The sequence below is a fragment of the Stigmatopora nigra genome, chromosome 3, assembly GCF_051989575.1.
Source record: "Stigmatopora nigra isolate UIUO_SnigA chromosome 3, RoL_Snig_1.1, whole genome shotgun sequence".
Taxonomy (NCBI): Eukaryota; Metazoa; Chordata; class Actinopteri; order Syngnathiformes; family Syngnathidae; genus Stigmatopora; species Stigmatopora nigra.
Window position 1 is genome coordinate 18,473,264 of NC_135510.1, and position 27,289 is coordinate 18,500,552.

Genomic DNA, 27,289 nt, shown 5'->3' on the forward strand with positions numbered 1-27,289 from the left:
TCGCTCGATCAGCCCTGACGTCATCATACAGTTTACCTGCCTATCTATATATACGGCCATTTAAACGTTTAACAACAACAACAACAATTATTTATCTTGTATATTAATTACATATATATATGTGTATGTATATATATATATATATATATATATATATATATATATATATATATATATATATATATATATATATATATATATATATATATATATTCATATATATATATATATATATATATATATATATATATATATATATATATATATATATATATATATATATATATATATATATATATATATATATATATATATATATATATATATATATATATATATATATATATATATATATATATATATATATATATATATATATATATATATATATATATATATATATATATATATATATATATATATATATATATATATATAAATGTAAGATTCACTAAGAAAAAACTAACCACACAGAAAAAATCTTTACAAAATTTTTTTTTCAACGTTAACTGCTAATTTAGCCGCCATGTTTTTACATTAAATTGTGGAGAAATGTACAGTAAATGTATAAATATACAAGTTTTATGATTGCGGACATTGACATAAGCGTTTAAAAAGAAATTAGATTTGATAGAAAGATGATAAACTAAAAAAATACTAAGCTAGCTAACTTGTATCCTCTGCTAGCATACCTGATTAGCACATGTAGCAATTAACTCATGTGGTATAATGACTGTAGATTTTAACTAAAATGTCAGATTTGCTACAAAATTACACACATATATAAAATAATTTGGCCTTTGACGGCATTTTAAATATAAAATGATATTTATTGTCACGTAAACCAGCTAAAAAAGCTATGCTAACATTTTTTAAGATTGTAAAAAGGGAAAAAAATCCACAAAATCACATAGCCAAATTTTTAAGTAATATTCCATGAACAAAAAAATCTACTCCTCTTTTTACATTGTTAAAATGGCAGATGATATTCAATTGAACACGAAAGCCATTCAATAAACGTCCACTAGGTGAGAAAAAAATGACGCGTTGATAACTTTCCCAATCAATATTCAAGAGGAACATGAAAATCAATGCGTTTTTATTCGAGCAATCAAAAAAGCCAGAAAAAAAACGCTGAAAAAGACTTAAAGGAGGTAAAACGAGAGTGTTCGGAAGCGCCGTCGGGCGCTATCGAATAGCGTGCGGCGTGCGGCGCAATCGGCGCAATCCATCAGGCCAATCGCCAGCTCAGCAAAGCCCGTCGTCCTTTCCTGATTTAAGATCAACAATAAAAGCTGCTGACGCGGCGTAACGCGTCCGAGGGCGCCGTTTCGGGACGCGTGTTAATCACCCCGCCGGAGAAAGACGATGCGGCGAGCGCGCAACGATGCACCCACGTCGCCAAGGCGCTGCTGTGGATGATGTAACGGCTCCACGGTCAAAAAAGCCGGCTTACACAAGTTTGCCAAAATGAGAAAAATCACATTTTTGGGTACTATAACTAGAAACAGCCGAATAATACACAAAAAAAGGGAAAACTATAAATACTGTATTAGCCTGAATATAAGACGACACCCTCTTTTTCAAGACACGTTTGAAATAAGGCTTCAAATTCAATTTTTATACAGAAAATGATGATGAAATAAATTATTATAACAATATATTGGACAGAAAAAGTTTATTTTTCTTAATTCAAAACTATCACTTTATATTTTGAACACCAATTCATATTTTTGACAGAGAATAATGATGGTACATCTGAAACTAATGATTATAATAATGTATTGGATAGAAAAAGCTTACTTTTTCTTCATTCAAAACTGTCATCACTTCTTAATATTTATTAGAATAATAATAATTTGAATAAATCTGTTCATATTTTGAACACCAATTCAATTTGTATAAAGAAAATTATGATGGTACATCTGAAACTAATTATTATTACAATATATTGGATAGAAAATTGTCTATAAATTCCTAATATCTGAATATTTAAATATTCCAATAAAGTGCAATCAAATGAATGGCTTCTGTTTTTTAAATGTAAATGAACCAATCTAATGTGATAAAACAACAAAATTGCAATAACTGCATAACTAACATGCGTTCTAAAGATATCTGGCGCCATCTATCGTTGTGAAGAGGAATAACGTCTAGACCCCGAATGTAAGACGACATCATTTTTTTCCAGTGTAATTTCAATGCAAAAAACACCGTCTTATATTCACGCCAATACGGTAATTATATTAATTTACAAATGAATGACTGTAATGGCTGCCATCCCTCCCACTTCAAACAAATTGAAAAACACACTGAAATTCCCGATTGGACGCCACACAATTCAATGTCACTTCACGGACCGCTACTTTTCCGACCAGCGCACTTGTGTCTTTTCACTTGATACTTAACGTAGAATTTTTTCTCGCAGGCGCTGCAACCAAACGGTCGCTCGCCGGTGTGTATCCTGGCGTGGGATGTCAAATTCTGCTTCTGAGCAAAAGATTGTCCGCAGGTGGCGCAGCAAAATGGCCGCTCGCCCGTGTGCGTCCTCGTGTGGCGGATCAACGTCGTGCGATACCGGAAATGGAGGTTACACACGGAGCAGGCGAAAGGTTTCTCTCCCGTGTGAGTCATGATGTGTGAGCGCAAACTGCCCTTGGAGGCGAAGCCTTTCCCGCAAATTGTGCAGGCGAACGGTTTCTCCCCCGTGTGTATTCGGGTGTGCGTCCTCAAACTGTTGCCGTTCCCAAATTGTAAATGACAGACCGAGCAGGTGTATGGTTTCTCTCCTGTATGCGTTTTGGCGTGCTTGTTCAAACTTCCCTTTTGGGTGAAGTTTTTGCCGCAGAGAGAGCAGACATAAGGTTTCTCCCCGCTGTGTGTCCTGGCGTGTTCGACCAATCCCAACCTGTTGGTGAAGTTCATGTCACGAGCCGAGCAGGCGAATGGTTTCTGTCCCATGTGGGTTCTGCTGTGGTGCTTTAAACTTTGCTTGGAAGTGAAGCTTTTTCCGCAATGGGAGCTTTTTAACTGTTTGTTGTCGACGGGGGGCGACAACGCGACCTCCCAAGAGGGGTTTTGTTCCGTCTCGGGGGGAGCTGACGCGTTTTTGTCGTGTGTTTGAGGATCGCCTTCAGTCCGCGTCGGAAGTTTTTGGTCTTCATTGTCTTTTTCGCTCTTGACGGGGACAAAAGTTGGCGCCAAATTGGGGGTGTCTTCTACTGACTCCTCTTTAAAATAGAGTTGGGGCTCCTCTTTTACTTGGGAGTGGTCTCGCTCCATGGGACTGCTTCCCTTGCGGTGATCCTGCGGAAGAGCTTCACGGACGTCTGCAGGACATTAAAAAAAGTAAACGCTTATTTCTGAAAGTTATCCAAAAGCGATCTCGAATCCGAATCGTCTCGGTCATAGTGTGTCAGCAAGCAATGTACCTAGACAGAAATGATGTCAGCGTCATCTACAGAATCCGGAATTTAGTGTCGCACCAACTGATTGGTCCACTTTGAAGAAAATGTTATACTTTTAAGAGCGCCCTATGTAAGTAAATATCTGCAGCTTTCCATTTGTATTGTTTTTTATGGCTTAATAAGGGGAACTGCAATCATTAATAAGGGGAGCTAATTGGCTGAGGTTGACAGCTATGCTTAAGATCAAATGCATTTTGATTTTAACCAGAAATCATGGAATGAAAAGCAGAAAAACAAACCTTCCGCGTGCGACTCCTCGCGGGGCTTCTTGGAAACTGCGTCCAATAGTTGACATTGTCGCTCGATCTCTAGTTTTGCCCGAGCAAGTTCCTCTTCGTACTCCGTGATGGTTCTTTCAAACATGTCAACTACTTCCTCGACGGCTTCGCTCAATCGTTGGTTTAACAACGCTCGCAGCATTTTGACTTTACACATTTTGCCGGAAAAAAAATCACTTGACACTAAAACTTGGTATGACTTGAGCTTCGCTTGTTAGCAGCTAACAAGCTAAGTTAAACTCGCGAAAAACGTCAACATAAACCACCGGGACTAGTTTAGGATTTAAATCCATTAATGTTTTAGTATCCGTAAAATAATAACACTCACTATCAAGAGAAGTCCATTAGAATAGAAGCGCCGTAATAAGAATTCAACCCTAAATTTGAGCCGAAGAACATTTTGTCGCAGAACAATGACGTCACATTTGTCACTAAACTGCGACGGTAGACGTCACGTATTTTGTTTCCGTCATTAGTAAAAGAATAAACTACATATTCAAACCGGAGAATAATTTTCACTGTAATTGAATCAAAAGTTAAAAGTAGATTTACAATTCTTTATCTTTGTATAATGTCTGGAAATTTTCATGTATGTTATTGTCACTTGTTGTAGTGTTTTATTGTACCTTTACAGCCAGTATGTATTCATATTATATTCGTATTTAAAGGGATAAAAAGCCAAAAAAAACAAATATTGGCGCAACAGTATAAACTTTTTTCTTGAAAATTGGACCAAGTTTGTTTACATAGGAACACATTTTTTCTTAAATAGTGCACACATTGTTATTCATTGCCCACTTGTATTCTCAACCACACATTTATGCCTATCCACCTGAAACTTGTGCGCAAACCTTTTTTGGCACACGTCACAACCAAAAAGCTTTTCCCCGGTGTGCGTCTTCATGTGCGTGGCCAACCCCGAGCGAACCCGAAAGTATTTCCCACAGACAGAGCAAGCGTACGGTCTCTCTCCTGTATGCGTCCTGGTATGAATGATCAAACTTCCCTTTTGCGAGAACCTTTTTCCGCAGACGGGGCAGGCGAAAGGTTTCTCCCCCGTGTGCGTCCTCATGTGTATCATCATGACCGAGTGTACCCTGAAAGTGGCGCCGCAGACCGAGCAGGGGAAGGGTTTTTCTCCCGTATGCGTGCGGGTGTGCGAGATCAAGTGGCCCTTGTGGGCGAATCGCTTGTCGCAAAAGGGGCAGCTGAAGGGTTTCTCTCCAGTGTGTGTTCTCATATGCGTGGCGAGCGCCGAGTTGTCGCGGAAGCTCTTGGCGCAGAGCGAGCATGGGTAAGGTCTCTCACCCGTGTGCGTTCGCTCGTGCGCCACCAGGCTAGCCCTCTGGGAGAACTTTTTGTCGCAAAGGGAGCAGGCGAAGGGTTTCTCCCCTGTGTGGCATCTCTGGTGTCTCTTTAAGGTGGAGTTGTCGCAGAAAGTTTTGTGGCAGTCGACACATTTTAGGTGTCCTCTCGGGCGTCGCGTGGAGACGTCGTCCTCACCGCCGCCGGAATGGGAGGAGCTTGGCTGGTTTTCAGCATCTTCGCTTTTCACGGGGATGACGGTCACGGGGAATTGGACAATGTCGGCTTCTTCTTCTTCGTCCTTGATTCTAGGAGGTTTTACGTCCTCTTGTCGATCAGGGAGGCAATCGGGAACCGTGTCCTGCATTTTTGGCACGTCTGTAAAATAAATCAAAATGGATTGGACGTCATTCGCCATCAAAAGTCCTATAAAAATGACGTCATTGAGCCTGATTTCGGATAAATTTAAAGATGTGTTTAGTTGAAAACTTTTTCTTTTTTAAATGTCAGCTCACCGTAAATCACGATTCTCAAACAGCAAATCCATTAGGACGATAATTGTGGTCAAATTGATCGACATTTATCACCGTTAATGTCACAGCATATTACGCTTCAGGTTCAAATACACATCACGGAACAAACCTGGATTCGATCCCGACTGAGGCTTGAAGACGGCGTCCAATATTTGACGTTGTCGCTCGTTCTCTGCTTTTGTACGACAAAGTTCCTCCTCGTACTCTGTTATTGTTTTCTGAAAGACGACAACTATTTCGTCCACAGCCGCGCTCAGTCGTTGGTTCAGCAATTCTCGTAACATTTGCATTTTGCACATTTTTAACCAAAATTCCAACGCTTGACACTAAAAGACGGAGCAATATTGTTGAAACTTTCGACTCGCTTTGTTAGCAGTTAGCTAGCCACCAGCTCAAGTGTTGACACTACATACATACAGAGACGCCAAGTTGTGCTAACTACCGGCTTGCTTTGTTAGCAGCTAGCTAGCTAGCTAACCGCCAGCTCAGGAGTTGATAGTAAACAAAGGAGCAACGTTGTGCTAACTTCCGGTTCGCTGTTAGCAGCTAGCTCAAGCGAGCCAATCCGGACAGTTAAAAAAAAAACAGACCGAGGTTTTACGGAAATAATATTTTTGGAAAAAGCAGGTTAGCTAATTAAATTGCTCAGAAAGTAACAAGCTGAACTATTAAACTAAGTTAATTGGCTGAAACTGCTGTTCATTTTCTTCTCTTTTCTTCTTGGTCTGTTGTATAGGTGGCTTTTTTTCTTCTTCGCGTCTTTAATGGTGGTTTAAAAATGGTCTAAGTGCAATACTGCCACCTATTGCAAAAGAATGCGATGACATTTCACATTAATTTATTGTATCGTTTGTTTCTACATTACGTAGTTGTTTTTCCAAGTAAAAATTATATTTTTAAAGGTTTATTAACTGGAAAATAATTGGCAGGTTCTTGGGAACTTATGTAAATAAATAATTAATAATAAAACCATTTTATTATTTGATGTTTTTATTGTGTCCTGATGGATCTATATTATCCACAATATTGAGGACCAAAAGTAATTTAATAAAACGTAAATAAATTAAAGTGAACAAATATTGAAATGAATTAAAATGGAAAAAATATGTAACTTTGAATAAGTAATCATTGGCTAAAAAAAGATATTATTTAAATGTGAAATAAATGAAAAAAAATGAATAAATACATTGGAATCCAATGAAGCTATCAATGATTGGTTGTTTGTCTCCTCTTGCCCTGCGATTGGCTAGCTACAAATTCAGGGCGTCCCCTGAAGTCAGTTGGGATAGGGTCCAGCACCCCTATAACCCTTGTGAGAATAAATGGTTCAGAAAAAGAATGAATGTAATAATAAATGAAAAGAAACCAGTATATTGCACTATACTACCACGCCCCAAAATGGAGTCCCAAAGTTATTTCTAGCCGTTCCTGGCCCAGACGGCTAAATATAATATAAATATGTCAGTGTATTGAGTTACATGAAAAGCACATGGCGCAAAGTTTCATGTCGGCACAACAACAGGGACGCCAAAACTTTTGAGAGGACGACAAACTCGACAAGGTGACGTAAAAATGTTAATAACACTTGAAAATATCCTTCATATTGAATACTTTAATTGCTAGAAAATACTGGAAAACTTGTATTTGTTGTCATAAATGACGTTGAATGGTTTAAACAATATAGACAATGTATAAAAATATATTTTGTGAGTTTTGCTTAACTGTTAAAATATCATAAATTAAAAAAATATATATATTACATTACATTGTTATTGAAATGAGGCCCGGCAGTTGAGTGGTCAGCATGTGGGGCTCGCAGTTCTGGGGTCTTAGGTTCGAATCCAGGTTGGTCCAACTGAGTAGAGTTTGAAGACTAAGCTCCAGCACCCCCGTGAGCCTAGTGAGGATAAAATAACGAATCAATTTTCTGTATCAGATGGTGTTACTGGATGTGTTGATCATTGGGGGCGGGCCTCATGCTATGACCCTGGCTAGCATGCTATCCTACCCCGACCCAAACCCAATTGAGCACAGAGAAACGGCAAAACTCGAGTTTGAACCCGGAGCCCAAAATGGAAAACCGGACAACAAAGAAGGTAACAAAAAATAATCTGATAATAAACTTAGGCTGTCATGTGACATTTTCTGAACATGTGATGCTAGCAGACGGCGTTAGCGGACCGCCATTGGTCAGTCTGCAAGTGGTGGACGCTTACGGGGAGTGGGCGTGTTTGTGGAGGAGTCAATTCGCGGCCCTCAACATCCCGCACCTGCGCTCGCACGCGTTGGTGCACACGGATCCGGTTAATAAGGTTCAAAGACATCCGCCGAGCTATACTGAAAAACTAAGCAGCCATGTTGTTCTATGTGTTCTAAATACGTACCTCTGCTAACAAGTGATTGGATGCACACCTTGTTTTGGAATGTAAAAATTTTCATATATATAGTTTTTTTTTGTTTTCCATTTGATTTTTCATCTGATTCTTCATCTAATTCTTCATTTGATTTTTCATCTGATTTTTTCTCTGATTTTTCATTCTATTTTTATCTGATTTTTCATCCGATTTTTTATCTGATTTTTCATCCGATTTTTTATCTGATTTTTCATCTTATTTATCTGATTTTTCATTTTATTTTTTATGATTTTTCATTTTATTTTTTATATGATTTGTCATTTTATCTTTTATCTGATTTTTCATTGTATCTTTTATCTGATCTTTCATCTGATTATTTTATTGGATTTATTAGATTTTTCATTATATTTTTATTTTATTTTTCATTTTGTTTTTGATATATTTTAATACATTTTGTTTAAGTATATTCATATTTAGTTTGACTTTATTTTCTATTTTATTTTCTATTTTATTTTCTATTGTATTTTCTACTGTATTTTCTATTGTATTTTCTATTGTATTTTCTATTGTATTTTCTATTGTATTTTCTATTGTATTTTCTATTGTATTTTCTATTGTATTTTCTATTTTATTTTCTATTATATTTTCTATTTTATTCTCCATCTTATTTTTAATTTGATTTTATTTTCTTCATACCAGTACGCACTTCAGGAGTTTGCATCCAAACACAAACGTCAGTCGGAACTTCACGGCCTCCCGGATCGTGCCTTCATCCTGGACGAAAACGCCTTCTTCAACGACACCCGCCTGGGTAGAAAAGAGAAAAAACGTCTCAACATGGCTTCCAACCTCGGGAAAAATCTACCCTTCACTTTACCCGGAACAAAACTCAGCGTGGATTTTTTTCAAGATCAGGTCGGGCTGATAAATCCATTAAAAATGTCTATCAGAATAACAAAAATATCATCATAATTGGACATCTATGACCGTCAATGACATCCAAAAACATTTGATAATCCAGGTGAAGAGATACAACTTGGAAAAAGTGTTGGTGAAAGGAAGTGTTACCCGCATAACCCCGACCATGGAGGAAAAAACGGGGAAAAAAATGGTGAAATATTTCCGAGTCCGACTGGAAGACGGGGCGGAGCTTAAAGCTCGGCAGGTCGTCGTGGCGACCGGGCCGACCCGGGCCCAGGTGGCTAATATCCCACTGTGGGTAAGTCAAATAGAAGAGAGTTACCCGGAAGAGAGACTGCAACATACTGTGGACCTAATGCATTCATTGGCTAGAAATCGGGACAAGGCCACACCAGGTAAAATTGGCTTTTTTGGGGGTAAAAAAAATGGCTAAAATTCGGACTTTTTTTGTTCTCCTAATTCTGAGAATTTGGTCAGAATTCTGGCTTTGATCTGAGGATGTTGTAATTTTTTTCTTCATAATTCTGATTTTAATTTGGGAATTTGGAATTTATTCACAGAATTCTGACTTTATTCTCAGAATTGTGATAATTTTGATTTATATTTCACAGTTCTGATTTTAATCTCACAGCCAAATAATCCCGATTTTAACCCTAGATTTTTTAATTTAATCTGATTTTTGACATTATTCCCAGAATTCAGAATTTATTCTCACTTTTGACTTTATTCTCATAATTCTCAATTTAATCTCATATTACTTTTTACCTCATAATTTAATTTTCAGAATTCAGAATTTAATCTCAAAATATTGACCCCCCTTTTTCAATTCTTATTTTAGTGCCAGAAATCTGAAATAATCTCAACATTTTGACATTTTTTCTGAACTTAATCCCCAAATAATTGACTTTTTCCCCTCACACTTTTGACTTAATTCTCAGAATTCAGAATTTAATCTCAAAATATTGACTTCCCCCCCTTAAAATCCCTATTTTAGAGCCAGAACTCTGAAATAATCTCAAAATTTGGACTTTCTTCCCCCTCACAATTCAAATTTTATTCTCAAAATGCTGGATTTAATCTCAAAATATTGACCCCCACATACCCGTGTACAGTATGTGAAACAGGCCAGAGAGTGATGGTGGTGGGCGGCGGTCTCACCAGCGCTCACGTGGTCTCCATCGCCCTCCAGCAGGGGGCGAGTCACGTGACCTGGGTCATGAGAAAGCACCTTCAGGTCCCATTTTCATACCTGTCAACCTCGAACCATTTGTGATCTTACCAAATTTTGTTTTCGCCCTTACATATATGTATAAATACATGGAAAATCTTACCACTTTACTTTTTTGACAGGAAACGGAAATCACATGGTGAAAGTGTTACAAAACGAAATGTTTATCATGATCTTTTTTTTTTAGCCAATCAGAGGCGCCGGTACATATATCACTTGGCAGACATGCGTTTCCGGGAAGAAACAATGGCGGATGGTGAAAAATGGCTAGAAAGTGCCTTAATTTATTTTTTTTTCTCAAAATCACCGTTTAGCGTACCATTTTCATGTGTACAGCGTACCAATATAAAAATGGGCTTTCAGTTGTACCAATTACGGCGAGAACGTACCAGTTGACAGGTATGCATTTTCACACCAAAAAAATCATAAAAAATATAAAAAATAAACACTATATACTCACATTTTAGTTGTTTTTTTATGTCAACAGTTGAAACAATTTGACGTTGGCGACGTGGAGAGCCTGGTGGGCCGCTATTCCCACGTAGAACACGGCATCAAAATGGACGGCCAAGCTTTCCTCCGGCAATTCTTCAACGAAAGGAGCCTCCACCGACGCCTGGCTATGATTGGCCAGGCTCGAAAAGGGGGTGCGGTCACCCCAGAGGCGTATGTTCAACTCAAGCCTTTTATTCTGAAAGGACAAGTAGAAGTCAAGACATATTGTCAGGTAAGCCAAAGGTATGGCGTATATGTTATATTATAAGACTTGCTATACTCTTTTTCACCAGTAGGGTGATCAAATTCAGTTGAGTCCAGATGTGTGCACTAGGCTTGTGTGGTTTTCCTATCCGGGTATTCCTCCCACATTCCAAAAACATGAATGCTAAGCTAATCATATGCTAAATTGCCCTTTTTTTATAGATCTAAAACAATGTTTATTTGAGCTTTTTTTTAAATGTATTTGTAGATTTTACAAAATGATTTTTGAACTAAAAACACAAAAATTGATTAAAAAATTACATTTATTGATTTAAAAGAACTAGATTAAAAGCCCTGAATATTATTTTTTATAGATCTAAAACAATGTTTATTTTAGCTTTTTTAAATATATTTTTAGATTTTACCAATTTATTTTTGAACTAAAAACACAGAAACATTGATTAAAAATGACAATTATTGATTTAAAAGAACTGGATTAAAATCCCTGAATAGACTGGGTTTTTTTTTTTAGATCTAAAACAATGCTTATTTTAGCTTTTTATAAAATATATTTTTATATTTTACCAAACTATTATTGAACTAAAAACACCGAAAAAATTGATTAAAAAATTACAATTATTGATTTAAAAGGGGAAAAATCAGGACATTTAATATACATCTATAATCTTCATTTAAATTTAATCCTAAAACAAAGTCGGCACTCATGATTGACTTTCCCGGGCCACACAAAATGATGTGGCGGGCCAAATTTGGCCCCCGGGCCGCCACTTTGACACCAGTAATCTAAAACAAAGGCCCTAAACATGACCCTTGATGCACTCCACACTACCACAACAACCACCAAGAAAGTCAAACATCCTTGTCCAATCAGGTGAGCCAAGCCAGCTGGTGTTACCGGAAGCAAGCCTGGAAGCTAACCCTCAACAATGGCGACCAATGGGAAGGAGATAGCATCTGGCTAGCCACGGGATGCAAACTGGACGTCAGAGAGGACCCTTTGCTTTCCGAAGTGAGGACGGAATTCCCCATTCAGGTGAAAACGACGCACCCTCCCCATAATATTCGCCCCGCCCCTTGACCCTTTATGCCCCGCCCCCCAAATAAAGGTATTGGACGGATGGCCGTGCGTATCGGAGAACTTACAGTGGGCGGACGGTTGTCCTCTCTACTTGATGGGACAGTACGCCGCCCTTCAGGTCGGACCGCACGCCGTCAACTTGGCGGGTGGACAAGCGGCCAGTTTGAGGATCGCCAATTGGATCCTGCGGCAACGCCGAGGAGTAGGCGGGGCCATCCTGGGGGCGGGGAAATCTAAAACGGAAGTATATATTGAGCATATGCGTGGACTTTTTTGGCTTTAATTGGATTGTCTGTCAATTTTTTTTTTAAATGTGTCTATTTTGAAGGATTAATTCATGGACAGTAATAGACATGCTATCTATGCTAACTGTAGTCTACTGGTGTCAAACAGGCGGCCCGCGGGCCAAATTTGGCCCGCCGCATCATTTTTTTGTGGCCCGGGAATGTAAATTATGAGTGCTGACTTTCTGTTTTAGGATCAAATTAAAATGAAAAGTATAGATGTATAATACATTTCCTGATTTTGCCCCTTTTATATCAATAATTGTCATTTTTTAATCCATTTTTTCAGTTTTTAGTTCAAAAATCATTTTGTAAAATCTAAAAATACATAAAAATATTTTGTTTTCCACTTCAATATGGAACATAATAAAAAAATGGTTTCCCTTTGAAATTAAAACCAATTATTAAATAAATATTCTCTTAATAAGAAAAAAGGTCAAATAAACATTGTTTTACATCTAATAAAAAACTGAATATTCCGGGCTTTTAATCCAGTTATTTTAATTCATTCATAGAAAAAAAAATCTAAATATTATATCTAAAATGGTCCGGCCTAGAACACAATAATTTGAAGCCACCTGGGAATCGAACCCAGCGCTTGAGACTGCGAGCCCGACACGTTATCCCACTCACCCACCAGGCCACCTAAAAACATTCAATCAATATATGTATACATATATTTTTTTTTTTTAAAGTTATCTTTCATTGACTACTTAGGCCATAAAATCCCTATGAGAGCCATCGCAATCCCAGCATGCATTTCTGCAGGTGTGTTTGCTCACCCTGGCGTGACTCTTGAGAAGATGCAGCTGGGCTGAAAGATCACAGACGGCTCGCAGTAGGAAGTCCGTCTTTCAGATCTTGGGCGGTGAACTCTCAACCCCGCGCTCGCCTCTCCTTCTTGTGATCACCAATACGAAGCCTAGTTTATGAAAGAAATCATTTTCATTAAAAATGCCCAGAAATTTCAGCTTTAGGTCACATAGTCACAATATTCCTTTTACATTATGAACTATATTTTATGAACAAGAGAATAGCATAAAAACATAAATAAATGTCAATTCATGTTGTCTACACATACTAAAACACTGCGGCCCTAGCGGATAATACAAGAACTACAAATTTTAAAGAAAATTATTTTTTTTATTTATACAATGCAGCTTTCTTCCCCGGGCCGTACCAAACCACCAGACGGGCCGGATCCGGCCCGCGGGCCGTATGTTTGACACCCCTGGTATAGATGTATATTCAATTTCCTGATTTTCCCTCCTTTATATCAATAATTGTCATTTTTAATCCATTTTTTTGTTTTTTCAATTCAAAAATCATTTTGTAAAATCTAAAAATATATTTAAAAAAAGGTCAAATAAACAGTTTTCGATCTATAAAAAATGTAATATTCAGGGCTTTTAATCCACTTCTTTTAATCCATTTATAAAAAAAATAAAATGTAAATATCTAATTATCTAAAATGTTGTTCATTTCTCAGGTTGTCATCGGTGGGACATGATGGGCGGGGTTACTAGCTTGTTTCCTCACAGTGGTCTGGATCTCATTTAAAAACACATGTTGTGCATATGTGTGTGTATATTTGTGTGTATTTGTGTGTATTTGTGTGTTTTTGTGTGTTTCTGTGTGTTTTCGTGTGTTTTCGTGTGTTTTCGTGTGTATTCGTGTGTATTCGTGTGTATTCGTGTGTATTCGTGTGTATTCGTGTGTATTCGTGTGTATTCGTGTGTATTCGTGTGTATTCGTGTGTATTCGTGTGTATTCGTGTGTATTCGTGTGTATTCGTGTGTATTCGTGTGTATTCGTGTGTATTCGTGTGTATTCGTGTGTATTCGTGTGTATTCGTGTGTATTTGTGTGTATTCGTGTGTATTCGTGTGTATTTGTGTGTATTCGTGTGTATTCGTGTGTATTCGTGTGTATTTGTGTGTATTTGTGTGTATTCGTGTGTATTCGTGTGTATTCGTGTGTATTTCTGTGTATTTCTGTGTATTTCTGTGTATTTCTGTGTATTTCTGTGTATTTCTGTGTATTTCTGTGTATTTCTGTGTATTTCTGTGTATTTCTGTGTATTTTGTGTATTTCTGTGTATTTCTGTGTATTTCTGTGTATTTGCTTGTGTGTGTTTGTGTTTATTTGTGTGTATTTGTGTGTATTTGTGTGTATTTGTGTGTATTTGTGTGCATTTGTGTGTATTTCTGTGTATTTCTGTGTATTTGTGTGTTTTTGTGTGTATTTCTGCGTATGTGTTTGTCCTTCTTGATGGGATTTAATTTAGAAGAAAAAAGGACAGAATTTGGACCAAATAGTAGCCTAGATGAAAAAAAAAAAACTTTAAGATACATTCTATTGGCCAAAAGGAAGCTTAAAGACACTTTGAATTTTATGACCTTGGGATTTGTTGCCTTCTCCCTTAAGTTTTAATGCCTCCCATTTGGCGGTGTGTGTGTTGTGTGTGTATAAGTGTGTGTGTGTGTGTGTGTGTTGTGACAGGTCACGTCGTCTGGTTAACTTATCCGCAGCTGTGGAAGGTTGAACGTTTTTGGAGAAGCGACCAGCAGTGAGAAGGAAGACCACTTACTTGAGACCCAGACCGGCTAGATCCAGGTTTTTTGACTAGGGGTGGAACATGAAGAGGGTTTTTTGGGGTACGTCTTGCTTGTTCACGTTGATTCTGGATCTCACTTGGATGGATCGGAGTCTCGGACTGCACAGAGATGCGGGAAGTAGGGTGAGTGGCTTGGAAGTTATGGAGGGATTAAATGGAAATTGGAGGAAAAATGGTTAGGAGTGATAGTTGTTAGGGGTAAGTGTGTCAAAGTGGCGGTCCGGGGGCCAAATTTGGCCCGGCACATCATTTTGTGTGGTCCGGGAAAGTCAATGAGTGTCGACTTTCTGTTTTAGGATTAAATTAAAATGAAGAGTATAGATGGATATGAAATTTCCTGATTTTTTGCCCCTTTTAAATCAATAATTGTCATTTTTTATCATTTTTTTTCTGTGTTTTTAGTTCAACAAAATATATATTTTTTAAAGCTAAAATAAACATTGTTTTAGAGCTATAAAAAACGGAATATTCAGGGATTTTAATCCATTTATAATATAAAAGTCTAAATATTTTATGTAAAATGGATTAAAAGAACCAGTTTATTTGAGGTTTATTTTAATTTATTAAATAATTATTTCAAAATGAAACTTTTTTTATTGTTTCCATATTCTAGTGGAAAACAGAAAATATTTTTATTTTTATATTTTACAAAATGATTTTTGAACTAAAAACAAGGAAAAATTGATTAAAAATGACAATTATTGATTCAAAAGGGGAAAAATCAGGAAATATAATATACATCTATACTCTTCATTTTAATTTGATGCTAAAACAGAAATTTGGCACTCATGATTTACTTTTTCGGGCCACACAAAATGACGCGTCGGGCCGAATTTGGCCCCCGGGCCGCATCTTTGAAACCTACATTAACCACATTATACGAGGGATTACTGTAGTTTGCAAATAGGATTTTTTTATCTTCACGTTGGTGTAAAAGTCATGTTTTATTAGCCGTTTTATTACTGTTGGCTGAACGTTGTGCATCTAATAAAAATTTGGACTCTTTGTAATAAAGTAGCATATTTTTTGAAGCTAAATCTTTATAAATATCTGATTTTGATTCATTTAAAATTGCAGAAGTTTGATAGTAGTAACTTTTAAGAGATGTATATGGATATAGGACATTTTTGGGTGGCTAAAATGTCTCAAAACGATGAATTGGGGATCAAAATTGTAGTTAGCCATAATATAATTTACATATCATAATAAAGGAGCTAATTGATAAATAGAATAGAATTTTATGAGGTACTAAAATAACAAAATAACCATAATATGCAGCTCTAGATCCAAAACGTTATTAAAAGAAAAAATATCAAGGTAAATATGCTCTTTTCTATCCCTTTTTAATGTATTAAAATTAAAAAATGATCACTTTTTGGGTCAAAACTACGTTTTTTAGTTCATTATAGCGAATTCATTTAAATTTTGGGTTAACCAAGATTGGCCAAATATTGTTCAATTCTGGGTGGTCTTTTCATCATATTTTCTTCTGTTTTTTGAAGGATGATGTCATCATCTTTATCTCCCAAACACATGTCGTTTTTTAACCTCCCCTCCAAAAAACATCTCATGAGCTGTTTCTCATTAGCTAACATGACTCTTTCTTCCCAGCAAAAGTCTACTTAATTGTCCTTAGTGAACACATCATTCTGTTTAAACCCACATTTTTATTTGTATATTATTATTCTTTTGTTATTTTACGTAAGCGGTGTCAAACATACGGCCCGTGGGCCGGATCCGGCCTGTCTGGTGGTTTGGTACGGCCCGGGGAAAAAAGTTGCATTGTATTAAAAAAGAGAATTTTCTTTAAAAATGTGTAGTTCTTGTATTATCCGCTAGGGGCGCAGTGTGTTAGTACGTGCAGACAACATGAATTGACATTTATTTATGTTGTTATGTTATTCTCTTGTTCATAATATATTGTTCATAATGTAAAAGGAAAATTCTGTTAATAAACATTTTGATAATTTGCACTAATTATAAGTATTAGTGACTAATACAAAGGAAAAAATAGTGGGCTTATTGTTAGTTCTATGTCATTCATCAATGAGTTTACTGGTTTTGGCTATGAGCAATGAGGGCAACCGCGCAGGGGGGTGCAATTTATTAAGGGTGCATGACAAAAACTAAAAAAATCAGACATTTACCTGAGATTTGCTTAGTTTTGGTTGAGGATTTGATTGTATATGATGATCCAGGTGATGAAGGAGTGGGAGAGGAAGGTGCGTTCGGCCTCCAGTCTGGACGAACTCCTCCGATTGGCCGATTTCCCCGACTGGAAGTTGTGGAAGTGTCGTATGAGGCTTCAGCAGGCCGATACGCTTTTCTCGCCGCCTTCGGCCGGCTCGCATCGATCCACGCGTTACGCCGCCGAGTCGTTCAGCCTGGAGATACTAAAAGGTAGGATTAGAAAAAAAATGTTTAAAAAAGTGTATTCAACTTTTTTCATCATTATTATGCACTAATAATGTTAACTAATGTTAAGGTCTATATATTATGTATTAATGTCATAAAACTGTCCATTCTTTAATACAAGGGTGTCTGACTCGGGTTGGCTCGTGGGCCGCATTTTAGATATAATATTTAGATTTTTTTATAGAAATGAATTAAAAGACTTGGATTAAAAATCCTGAATATTCCATTTTTTATAGATATAAAACAATGTTAATTTGAGCTTTTTTATATATATTTTTTTAGATTTTACAAAATGATTTTTGAACTAAAAACACAGAATATTGGATTAAAAAATGACAATTATTGATTTAAAAGGGGGAAATCAGGAAATTTAATATACATCTATACTCCATTTTAATTTGACCCTAAAACAGAAAGTCAACACTCATCATTTACTTTCTCGGGCCGCAAAAAAATGATGCGGTGGGCCAATTTGGCCCCCGGGCCGCCGCTTTGACACCATGCTTTAATGATTAACCTAGCTAGCCTAGTTAGCAGACATACAATAAAGTTGACCATGACACGGTCCACAATAAAATTAAGTTTGAACACCCGTTTTAAAATGCTTAAACTTGGATCTAACAGTTACCACTAACATATTACCTCCGTTATAACATACTGCCGATATCCTTTCGTTATAAATATGTTAAATAGTTAGCCCTAACTAACATATGACGTAACCTTATGCAATTACCAAGCTTAGCTAGCACGGCGCTAGCATAACAGGTTCGTCTTAGCAAACGGTTATTCTTAAAATAATAATAATAATAACACCAAATATCTTCTCTTGGTGTACCTGTATGTACCAGTAAATAAATATAAATATAATTTACACCCAGAAACCCATAGTACTATTGTACAGTGGAACAGTGTTCGTGATGCTATTGCTAGTTAGCACGTAATCCACATTAGGTAAAAATGACATGGCATTTTCACGCATACAAGCGAAAAAAAAGAATGGCATTTACGTTACTCATATTTCTTTATGCTGATAATATTTTCTGCCGTGCAGCCGTCGATGAAGAGTGGCAGCGGACGCAGTGTATGCCGAGAGAGACGTGTGTGGATGTGGCTAAGGAGCTGGGGAGTGACCCCTCCATGTTCTTCAAGCCGCCTTGTGTGGCCGTCCATAGGTCGGTTGAATGACATATACACTAACTGCTGTAGAGTGGTACCTCTACATGGGAAATAATGGGGAAATTATGTCTCGGTGTACGAACGAGATTATGCATTTGAATGCAAAATAAGAAATAAAAAAACGAGCTCAAACATAATTACAGTTACTGTATTTTATTTTGAAATTACAAAATAATTGGAAAGATCTGGCTAAGGATATAAACGAAATTTAACATATGATTTGATAAATTAAAAAAAATAACCAAGCTCAAAATTAAATACATTTCCTGTATTTTATTTTGAAATTGCAAAAGAATGGGAAAATTGTCTGTTTTTTTATTCAACATATGAACTGCAAAATAAATAGAAAAATAAAAAAAAAACCTGCTCAAACATAAATACACTTGCTGAATTCCTGTATTTTATTTTGAAATTTCGCAATGATGGGGAAATTCTGTCTCAGGATATGGACGAAATTCAAAATATGAACTGCAAAATAAATTTAAAAAACAAGCTCAAACAAATAAATGTCCTGTGTTTTATTTTGAAATTCCACGATACTAGTAGCTTTCTCCCAAGACCTCAACTTTATTCTTTATTTCTCATCAGGGTCCAAAACATAAATTCCTTTTGAATTCCTAAACACAATTTGTGTGTTTACATACATTTTGTCACTTTCCAAACGTCATCAACAAACAAACAAAAAATTGCACGTACTTTCCTATAATTTTAATGGCTTAAATAATATTTTTCTTCTCTTTTTCTGTTATTTCCCCACACATTTAACATAAAACTAATGTACGTACAGTAGATAACTAAACAGATATAATTTCACTCTCCTCCTGTTATAGATGCAGTGGGTGCTGCAACCAAGAAGGCATAACATGCCGAAACACGAGTGCCATCTTGGTCAATAAAACGGTAAGCGTCCATTTTCCCGCACACGCTATGACGCATCTAGGGCAGACTTAACATTGTGTTTAATTACATCGCAGGTCCTTAGCGTGATTCCTTTCAAATTTGTCCCAGAGCCCGTCCTGATAAAAGTAGCCAATCACACCGAATGTCGATGCATGGAACCGCCCATTATTCGACGGCACGCTCAGCCGCAAAGAAGCAACAGGCGAGTCTTTAAAAAAAACGCCATATTGCTCTTAACGACTACTATTTTGAATTTAATTTTTAATATTATTTTTTTTGGGCAGCTGTTCTTTGATTGGACAGCTTTCCGAGTCGGACAATTCCCGAAGACTTTGCGTCAGTGGTTGGATTTGGGATTGTGCGAGTGACAGATGTATACCGTACCCGTCCAGTGGTAGACCAGGTGACCCCCTTTTAGTTCTTGGACTTAAACTGGGATAGGCTCCGGCACCCCCCGCGACCATTGTGTGGATACGCGGTACAAAAATTGAATGAATTAAGTTAAAACCGGCAATGCCTATTATGACTTCTTTCACTGCTACAGTGCTGGTACCTCGAGATACGAGCTTAATGTGATGTGGATTTACTCGTAACTCAAATAAACATTTCCCATAGAAATGAACTAAAAACTAATTAATTTGTTCCATTTATCTGAAAAAGACCAAAAATGGGATATTGGATTGGAAAATATGTTTTATTTGTTGTAATTCGCCATCTATTAACAAAGTAATAAATAATTAGTGGTTTAATCGTACTAAAGTGTGTTTAATAGTACTAAAATGTGTTAAATAGTATTAAAATCTGACTTTTTGCATGACAATGCACTTGTAACAGAATATAAACAAATTTAAATTAACTTGGATTATAATGCAGACATTCAAATATTATTTAATCTAAAAAAGCACAAAAAATACAAAGCTCCGCCCAGTGCTCATAGAAACATTGCACCAGGGAATTTATCTCTTATCTCAAGATAAATATTTCCCCCAAATTCTACTCATATCTCAAATTACTCATATCTCGAGGCACTCATATATCAAGGTACCACTGTATTTACTTTGTATTCATAAAAATATTTTTTTTTTATCAAATTATATGATGTTTTTGACAAATTATTTGACTTGCAACAATGCGAACATTTCAATTTTTATTTAGAGTTTCCGCTGACTTCATGGTTGCCCGACTGTGAAATCGACGTAGACGGTTGCAACTGCGTCCCGAGGGCGGAGCCTAGCGCCCCGCCAAGACCGCCCCATCGCTGTCACCTCAACGGCTCCATCTGTTCCCATAGACGACAATATTTTGACCCGTCCTCCTGCAGGTATAACCTCCATAAAACCTCCATCAACCCGATTAGACTCAAAATTCGGGTGTTTTTTTTCCCCCTATGACAGATGCAAGTGGCCCAAGTAGCAGCCCAATCTGGTTGGAAGCGGGAAAATAGCGCCACCTAATTTATTTTCAATAATATTTATGCAAATCACTAATGGAGATGATAGTCCCACAACCATGTTAAGTGTTTTTTTTTCTTTTAACAGGTTGATTTTAGCTTTTTTTAATTTTTTTTGTGCACTATGTGAATTATAAAAAGATTATTTTGTCATAATTTAGACTTGTGAATGCATGGGTTATTATTATTATCATAATTATTATGATGCATTTCTTAAAAATCAGCTTCACTGTTGCTGAGTTCTGATCCGGTGGACAAGTGGTTAGTGAGTTTGCATTGCAGTTCTGGAGTCGAGGGTTCGATCCCGGGTTGTTCCTCTGTGTGTGGACTATGTGTGGTCTCTTGGGCTTATGTGGGTTTTCTACTGGGTACTCTGGTTTCCTCCCAAATTAAAAAAAAATGAATGCTAAGCTAATTGTATGCTAAATTGCCCCTAGCTATGATCTAGTATCCACATTTAGCTAGGATAGACTCCAGCACCCCCGCGATCCTTATCCCAGTCACTTTGTAGAGTTCACATGTTCTCCTGGGCTCGTGTGGGTTTTCTCCGGGTACTCTGGTTTCCTCCCACATTCCAAAAACATGAATGCTAAGCTAATTGCTAGCTATGATAGGTTGTCCTTTTCTTTCCTTGTGCCCTGCGATGGTTAAAATACACACAAACACACACACACACACACACACATGTTGTCATCCAACCAGTCTGACAGGTTCCCCCCTACAGTTGAAATTTAGCCCCGCCCACTTACCTGTTCGAACATGCCCCACATTCTTCACGCTAACTTGAATTTAGTGACATTCCTACTTTTTTTAAATCCAACACATCACTTCAAAATAAAAACACACACCATTCAAAATGATTAAAACTTTATTTACAAGCCAAAGTCGTCAAAAACGAAGCCATAAACGACCTAAGAAACCTCCAGTGGGCGGAGCCAAAACTACACCGATTGAGCTCCAGAACGACCGTGATTGGCCGGAATGAGCCGTCCATCCCACGGAGAAACATTCAGCAGGTACCCGACAACCGTTTTGGACGTAAATTTCAACGAGACCAGGACACGCCGGTCCAGTTCCAAATCCGGACTATGGAAACCCGAATTTTCAGATTAGTTCTTCTCTCTTTTGGTAAGTTACGCTAAATCCTTCTAATTTTTCTCCATTTTTTTCTCCCTATCCCTGGGCCACACCCGTTTTCAAAGGGTGATCTCCCACATAAAAGCGATTGGCAACGAGACCAATCATTTTCCACTTGTCTTGATTCAAATTCGATTCATTTAAGCATTTTTTTTTTGGTCTCAGTTTGAAGTTTCAATGTTGGACCAGATGGGGGCGACGCCCAACACTAGGCCACATTGCCACCCAATCGGGAAACAGCCATTTTGTGTCCGCGCTCTCAGTTTCACCATTTTTTTTTGTGTGTGTCGCGTTTCCAGTGGTGCTGGGTGTCGACTCCCTAACAGTGACAATCCCGAAGGACGAGTACGAGTTCGCCAGGGGTGACAACGCCACCTTGCCCTGTACTTTTCAATCCATCTTCAGCAATCCGCCGCGGGTTATCATCACGTGGTCCGTGGAAGGACTGGAAGCCAATGCCGATGAGGTTTGCTTTTACACCAAAATTCGGATAAAAATGTTATTTTGTGACTTAAATAGCCCGAATGGCTTTAAATCTATGTTCAGGCCTGTGTGGGTTTTCTCCGGGTACTCCGCTTTCCTCCCACATTCCAAAAAAGATGCATGCTAGGCTGATTGGACACTTTAAATTGCCCATTGGTATGACTGTGATTGGTTGTTCGTCTAGAGACCTATCCTGTGATTGGTCCACCACCAAATTCAGCTGGGATAGGCTCTAGCACCCCCCGTAACCCTAATGAGGATAAAGCAGTTCAGAAAAATAAGATGAGATGAGATTAATAAGTAGTCAACATCATAAGTAGTGACAACATAAATAAGTAGGAAGTGTGTAAATAACAACAAAAAAACAGACAAATAAATAAGTAGTCAACATTAGTAAGTAGTTACAACATAAGTAAGTAGGGAAGTGTGCAAATAACAACAAGATATACAAAATAATAAATAAGTAGTCAACATAATAAGTAAGTAATCATCTGCTCAAATAACAACAACAAAAATAATCAATACATAAGTAGTCAACATAATAACTATGTAGGGAAGTTTGCAAATGACTAATGATAAATAAATAAGTAGTCAACATAATAACAGTGACAACATAAATAAGTATGAAAGTGCACAAATAAAAACAACATCAACAAAATAATAAGTAAGTAGTCAATTTAATAACTAAGTGGGCAAATAACATCTAAAATAATCAATAAATAAGTAGTCAACATAAGTAACTAGGGAAGAGTGCAAATAACAACAACAAACAAACAGATAAATAACTAAGTCAATATAAGTAAGTAGGAAAGTGCACATATAACAACAAACAGATACATAATCAATAACTAATGATAAATAAATAAGTAGTCAACATAATAGTGACAACATAAATAAGTAGGAAAGTGCACAAATAACAACAACAACAACAAAATAATCAATATATAAGTACTCAACATAATAAGTAGTGACAACATAAGTAAGTAGTAAAGTGCGCAAATAACAACAACAAATACATTAGATAATCAATAAATACGTAGTCAACATAATAAGTAGTGACGACATAAGTAGGAAAGTGCACACATAACAACAACAACAACAAATAATAATTAATAAATGAGTAATCAACATAAGTTGTAACAACATAAATAAGCAGGGAAAGGTGCAAATAACAACAACAAATAATTCATAGATAAGTAGTCAACATAATAGGTAGTGACAACATAAATAAGTAGAAAAGTGTGCAATAATAAACAACAAAAACAGACAAATAAATAATCAATAAATATGTAGTCAACATAATAAGTAGTCAGAATATATATAAGTAGCGCAAATAACAAGGAAAGAAACAGATGAGTCATCGATAAATAAATGCACGATGTGACCTATAGTTTGTTACTTACTACAAAAGGAATCTATATTAATATTTTTTTAAAATTTGAACAGAAAGTCATCGCCACGTATTACTCGTCCGACGCCCTGCTGGACGTCCGAGAAGACTACAAGGGCAAAGTGTCCATCGACGTGACGCTGTCCACGGGAAAGGCTAACCTAAAAATCCGCTCCGTCACCCTGGCGGACAACAAAAACTTTGAGTGCCGCGTCCAGATACCCGGAGACACGGAGGGGACGCTGTTTGGCTCCACCCGCTTGGTGGTCCTCGGTAGGTAAAAGTTTTTGGACTGGACTGGACGGAGCGTCCGTTAGCGTACCCGCTAAAGGTGGTCTTTCTTTTCAGTGGCTCCGTCCACCCCCGTCTGTGCAATCCAAGGGAAGGCCCAATACGGGCAAAACATCAACCTGACCTGCCACTCGGAGGAGGGCTCGCCCACCCCCAGGTACGAGTGGACCAGTCTCAGCACCCAGAGGACGCCCCACGTCAAAGATCCCAGGACCACCAGCCGTGAGTTTCTTCATTGTACTTCTTAGTAATAAAGCATTATTTAGTGACTTAGTTTTGCTCGTGCTGTCTTTAAAAGATACGCTAATGCCAAGCCTAACATACGCTAGCATCTAGCATAACATATGCTAGCGGATAGCATAACATACGCTAGCGGGTAGAATAACATACCCTAGCGGGTAGAATAACATACACTAGCGGGTAGCATAACATACGCTAGCGGGTAGCATAACATACGCTAGCAGACAGCATAACATACGCTAGCGGATAGCATAACATAGGTACGCTAGCTGATAGCATAAAATATGCTTGCAGATACCCTAACATACGCTAGTGGATAGCATAACAAACACTATTGGATAGCATAACATACGGTAGCAGATAGCATAACATACGCTAGCAGATAGCATTACATATGCTAGTGGATAGCACAATATATGCTAGCGGCTATCATAACATATGCTAGCATAACTTGGGTACTCTAAAGGATAGCATAACATAGGTAAGCTAATGGATAGCATATCATAGGTATGCTAATGTATAGCATATCATAAGTTTGCTAGTGACAAGCATAACAGGTACACTAGAAGATAGCATAAAATAGGTATGCTAATGGATAGCATTTCATAGGTATGCTAGTGGCTAGCATAACATAGTTAAGCTTGCGGCTAGCATAATATACGCTACCCTAGCACATTTTCGGATGAGGTGCCCAAGGGTGTATTGACAAAAAACAGGAAACACCCGCAAATGAGATGGTGCCCTATCACACTGAGGTGTGCGTTTTGTATGTGTGAAAATACGGACGGTAGTTCTAATTGGGGTGACCCTAGTGGGCGTTTTTTCCATTAACGTGGAGGTAACTTTACTGGCATTTTGTGTGGTCAGAGGGCGGGATCCTGTCTTTGTTCAACATCACCCGGGAGACATCCGGCTACTACAACTGCACCTCCAGCAACAAAATCCGCTCCGCCAGCTGCAACATCACCCTGGCCGTCATGCCACGTGAGACATTCTCCCACTTTCTTTTCAAGCGCTCTCCGTCAAACGTGTCTTTTGCGTCCCGCCTAGCGTCCATGAACGTCGGCGCCACAGCGGGAATCATTGCCGGTGTGGTGGCCGCCTTGATCATCCTGGCCGTCGTCATCTACTGCTGCTGTTGCCGCAAGAAGAAAGAGGACGACCAACAATATGAAATGGGGTAAACGTTTTGGATTATACAGTCATGCCTTGACATACGAGTGCCCCAACACATTTTTTTTGCCTTGAGATACCAGCATTCCAGAAAACTGACTCGTGAGGAGCAAAGGAGAACCTTGAGATATGAGGAAAATTCCCAGCACATTTTTTGCCTTGAGATAGGAGCATACATGGTGACAAATTTGAGATAAGAGGAATTTCCGGCACATTTTTTTCCCCTGAGATACGAGACACATTTGAGATAGGAGCATACGGGACATTTGAGATACGAGGAAAATTCCAAGCACATTTTTTCCTTGAGATACGAGCATACAAGACATTTTAGATACGAGGAATATTCTGAGCACATTTTTACCTTGAGTTAGGAGCATACGACACATTTGAGATATGAGGAAAATTGTAAGCACATTTTTACCCTTGAAATAGGAGACTCATTTGAGATAGGAGCATACCAGACATTTGAGATACGAGGAAAATTCCAAGCACATTTTCTGCCTTGAGATACGAGCATACAAGAAATTTGAGACATAAGGAAATTTCCAAGCACATTTTTGCCTTGAGATACGAGACAGGGGTTGAGAACGGATTCATTATTTTATATGAAAAAATCATTTGACAAACGAGCTCGATCCCGAAACGCATGAAGCTTGTATTTCAAGGTATTACTATACTCTCCTCTCTCCCAACCAGAAGGTTAAGTACTTGACAAAATGAAGGAATGAACGTTTTGTTGCATTCCACAGGCCCGACAAAGCCACGGACAAAACCGGACCCCTCAGCTCGGCCGATAGACGCATCGACGACGACGACGAGTCCAGCGTCAGGGCCCCCCTTCGAGACCGCTACGAAGAACGACGCGATGAAAGCCCCCGCAGGGATCCCGACGGGCGACGTAGCGACCGCGACGATCGGCGCAGCGACTACGACGACCGGCGTAGCGATTACGACGACCGACGTAGCGACTACGACGACCGACGTAGCGACCACGATAACCGGCGCGGCGACTACGCCGATCGACGCAAGGACTACGACGACCGACGCCGCGACTACGACGACCGGCGCCGCGACTACGACGACCGGCATGGCGACTATTCACGGGATAAGCACGGAGATCGCTACGGTGATGAAAATGAGAGAGGCAGCGAGCGCTACCGCGAAGACGACCGCTACGACGAACCTTACGACGATCGGGAGAGGTCGCCACACGGAAGAGATGAGTGAGACAACCAAAATTATTGATTTCCAGCCTCAATATTTGGTTTATAGCCGAAAAAATGCTCTTTTGTGTACAGTAGAAACTGCGCGCAAGCTAGCTCAGAAGATGGAATCTGGTCAATTAGCAAAGTTAGATTCAATTTTGGTGTCAGAAATGAAATAAAAGAATAAAAAATAAACAATAACAAACGGATAGCTTTCGATTTGAAGAAACTTTTGCGTTATGATACTTTTTTTGTTTGTTTTGCTAGCTTAGCTATCCTGTCAATAGCCAGAATGGCTAGCTTTTAAAAAAAATAGCTAACACATAAGAACAAAAACATTTTTTGTACAATTATACAAGTTTTTGTTTTTATAACACCGTTAGCTTCATGTTGTATTTTACGAATAAACATTTTGTCAAATTTGTCAACAACACAAGTTTATTCTACATTTATTAACGACTTTTAAACGTTGTCTACTGAGCTTTAGCCAGCAGAGGGCAGTACTTCATTATAAAGCAAGGTACCCCAACTAAAGCATTAAAGAATACAACACCAAAATTAAGAGAATTAGAACATTCCACAAACGTTCTAAATGTTAACTAGTTGAATTATAGATTTTTCTGCTGCATTTTTGGACTATTTGTA

At 37.9% G+C, this 27,289-nt stretch overlaps 4 protein-coding genes and 1 long non-coding RNA gene across 5 annotated transcripts; 3 read left to right on the top strand and 2 right to left on the bottom strand.

Annotated features, from left to right (window-relative positions):
- Positions 1-1,984: 1,984 nt before the first annotated feature.
- Positions 1,985-6,335, bottom strand: LOC144194696 (uncharacterized). Its single transcript, XM_077713919.1, has 4 exons — positions 5,693-6,335; positions 4,535-5,428; positions 3,707-3,892; positions 1,985-3,329 (listed from the first exon to the last, which is right to left on the bottom strand). The coding sequence occupies exons 1-4, from the start codon at positions 5,880-5,882 to the stop codon at positions 2,353-2,355; spliced, it is 2,247 nt and encodes a 748-aa protein (XP_077570045.1). The 5' UTR covers positions 5,883-6,335; the 3' UTR covers positions 1,985-2,352.
- Positions 6,336-7,089: 754 nt separating this feature from the next.
- On the top strand, positions 7,090-12,218 carry LOC144194697 (uncharacterized). Its single transcript, XM_077713920.1, has 10 exons — positions 7,090-7,144; positions 7,520-7,679; positions 7,750-7,895; positions 8,637-8,852; positions 8,959-9,253; positions 9,971-10,092; positions 10,574-10,813; positions 11,678-11,839; positions 11,913-12,128; positions 12,213-12,218. Exons 2-10 carry the CDS (start codon positions 7,520-7,522, stop codon positions 12,216-12,218), a joined length of 1,563 nt encoding a protein of 520 aa, XP_077570046.1. The 5' UTR covers positions 7,090-7,144.
- A 2,460-nt stretch (positions 12,219-14,678) lies between these two features.
- vegfd (vascular endothelial growth factor D) lies at positions 14,679-20,802 on the top strand. Its single transcript, XM_077713535.1, has 8 exons — positions 14,679-14,907; positions 16,983-17,184; positions 18,251-18,371; positions 19,206-19,275; positions 19,350-19,477; positions 19,560-19,678; positions 20,431-20,596; positions 20,670-20,802. The coding sequence occupies exons 1-8, from the start codon at positions 14,806-14,808 to the stop codon at positions 20,686-20,688; spliced, it is 927 nt and encodes a 308-aa protein (XP_077569661.1). The 5' UTR covers positions 14,679-14,805; the 3' UTR covers positions 20,689-20,802.
- LOC144194450 (uncharacterized) lies at positions 14,698-18,416 on the bottom strand. Its single transcript, XR_013325890.1, has 3 exons — positions 18,212-18,416; positions 16,932-17,177; positions 14,698-14,883 (listed from the first exon to the last, which is right to left on the bottom strand). It is a non-coding gene; the product is annotated as an uncharacterized LOC144194450 (long non-coding RNA).
- Positions 20,803-21,646: 844 nt separating the features above from the next.
- On the top strand, positions 21,647-27,057 carry LOC144194388 (cell surface A33 antigen-like). The gene is made up of 7 exons (XM_077713445.1): positions 21,647-21,853; positions 22,162-22,328; positions 23,792-24,008; positions 24,084-24,248; positions 25,134-25,250; positions 25,317-25,446; positions 26,189-27,057. Exons 1-7 carry the CDS (start codon positions 21,814-21,816, stop codon positions 26,664-26,666), a joined length of 1,314 nt encoding a protein of 437 aa, XP_077569571.1. The 5' UTR covers positions 21,647-21,813; the 3' UTR covers positions 26,667-27,057.
- Positions 27,058-27,289: the final 232 nt, after the last annotated feature.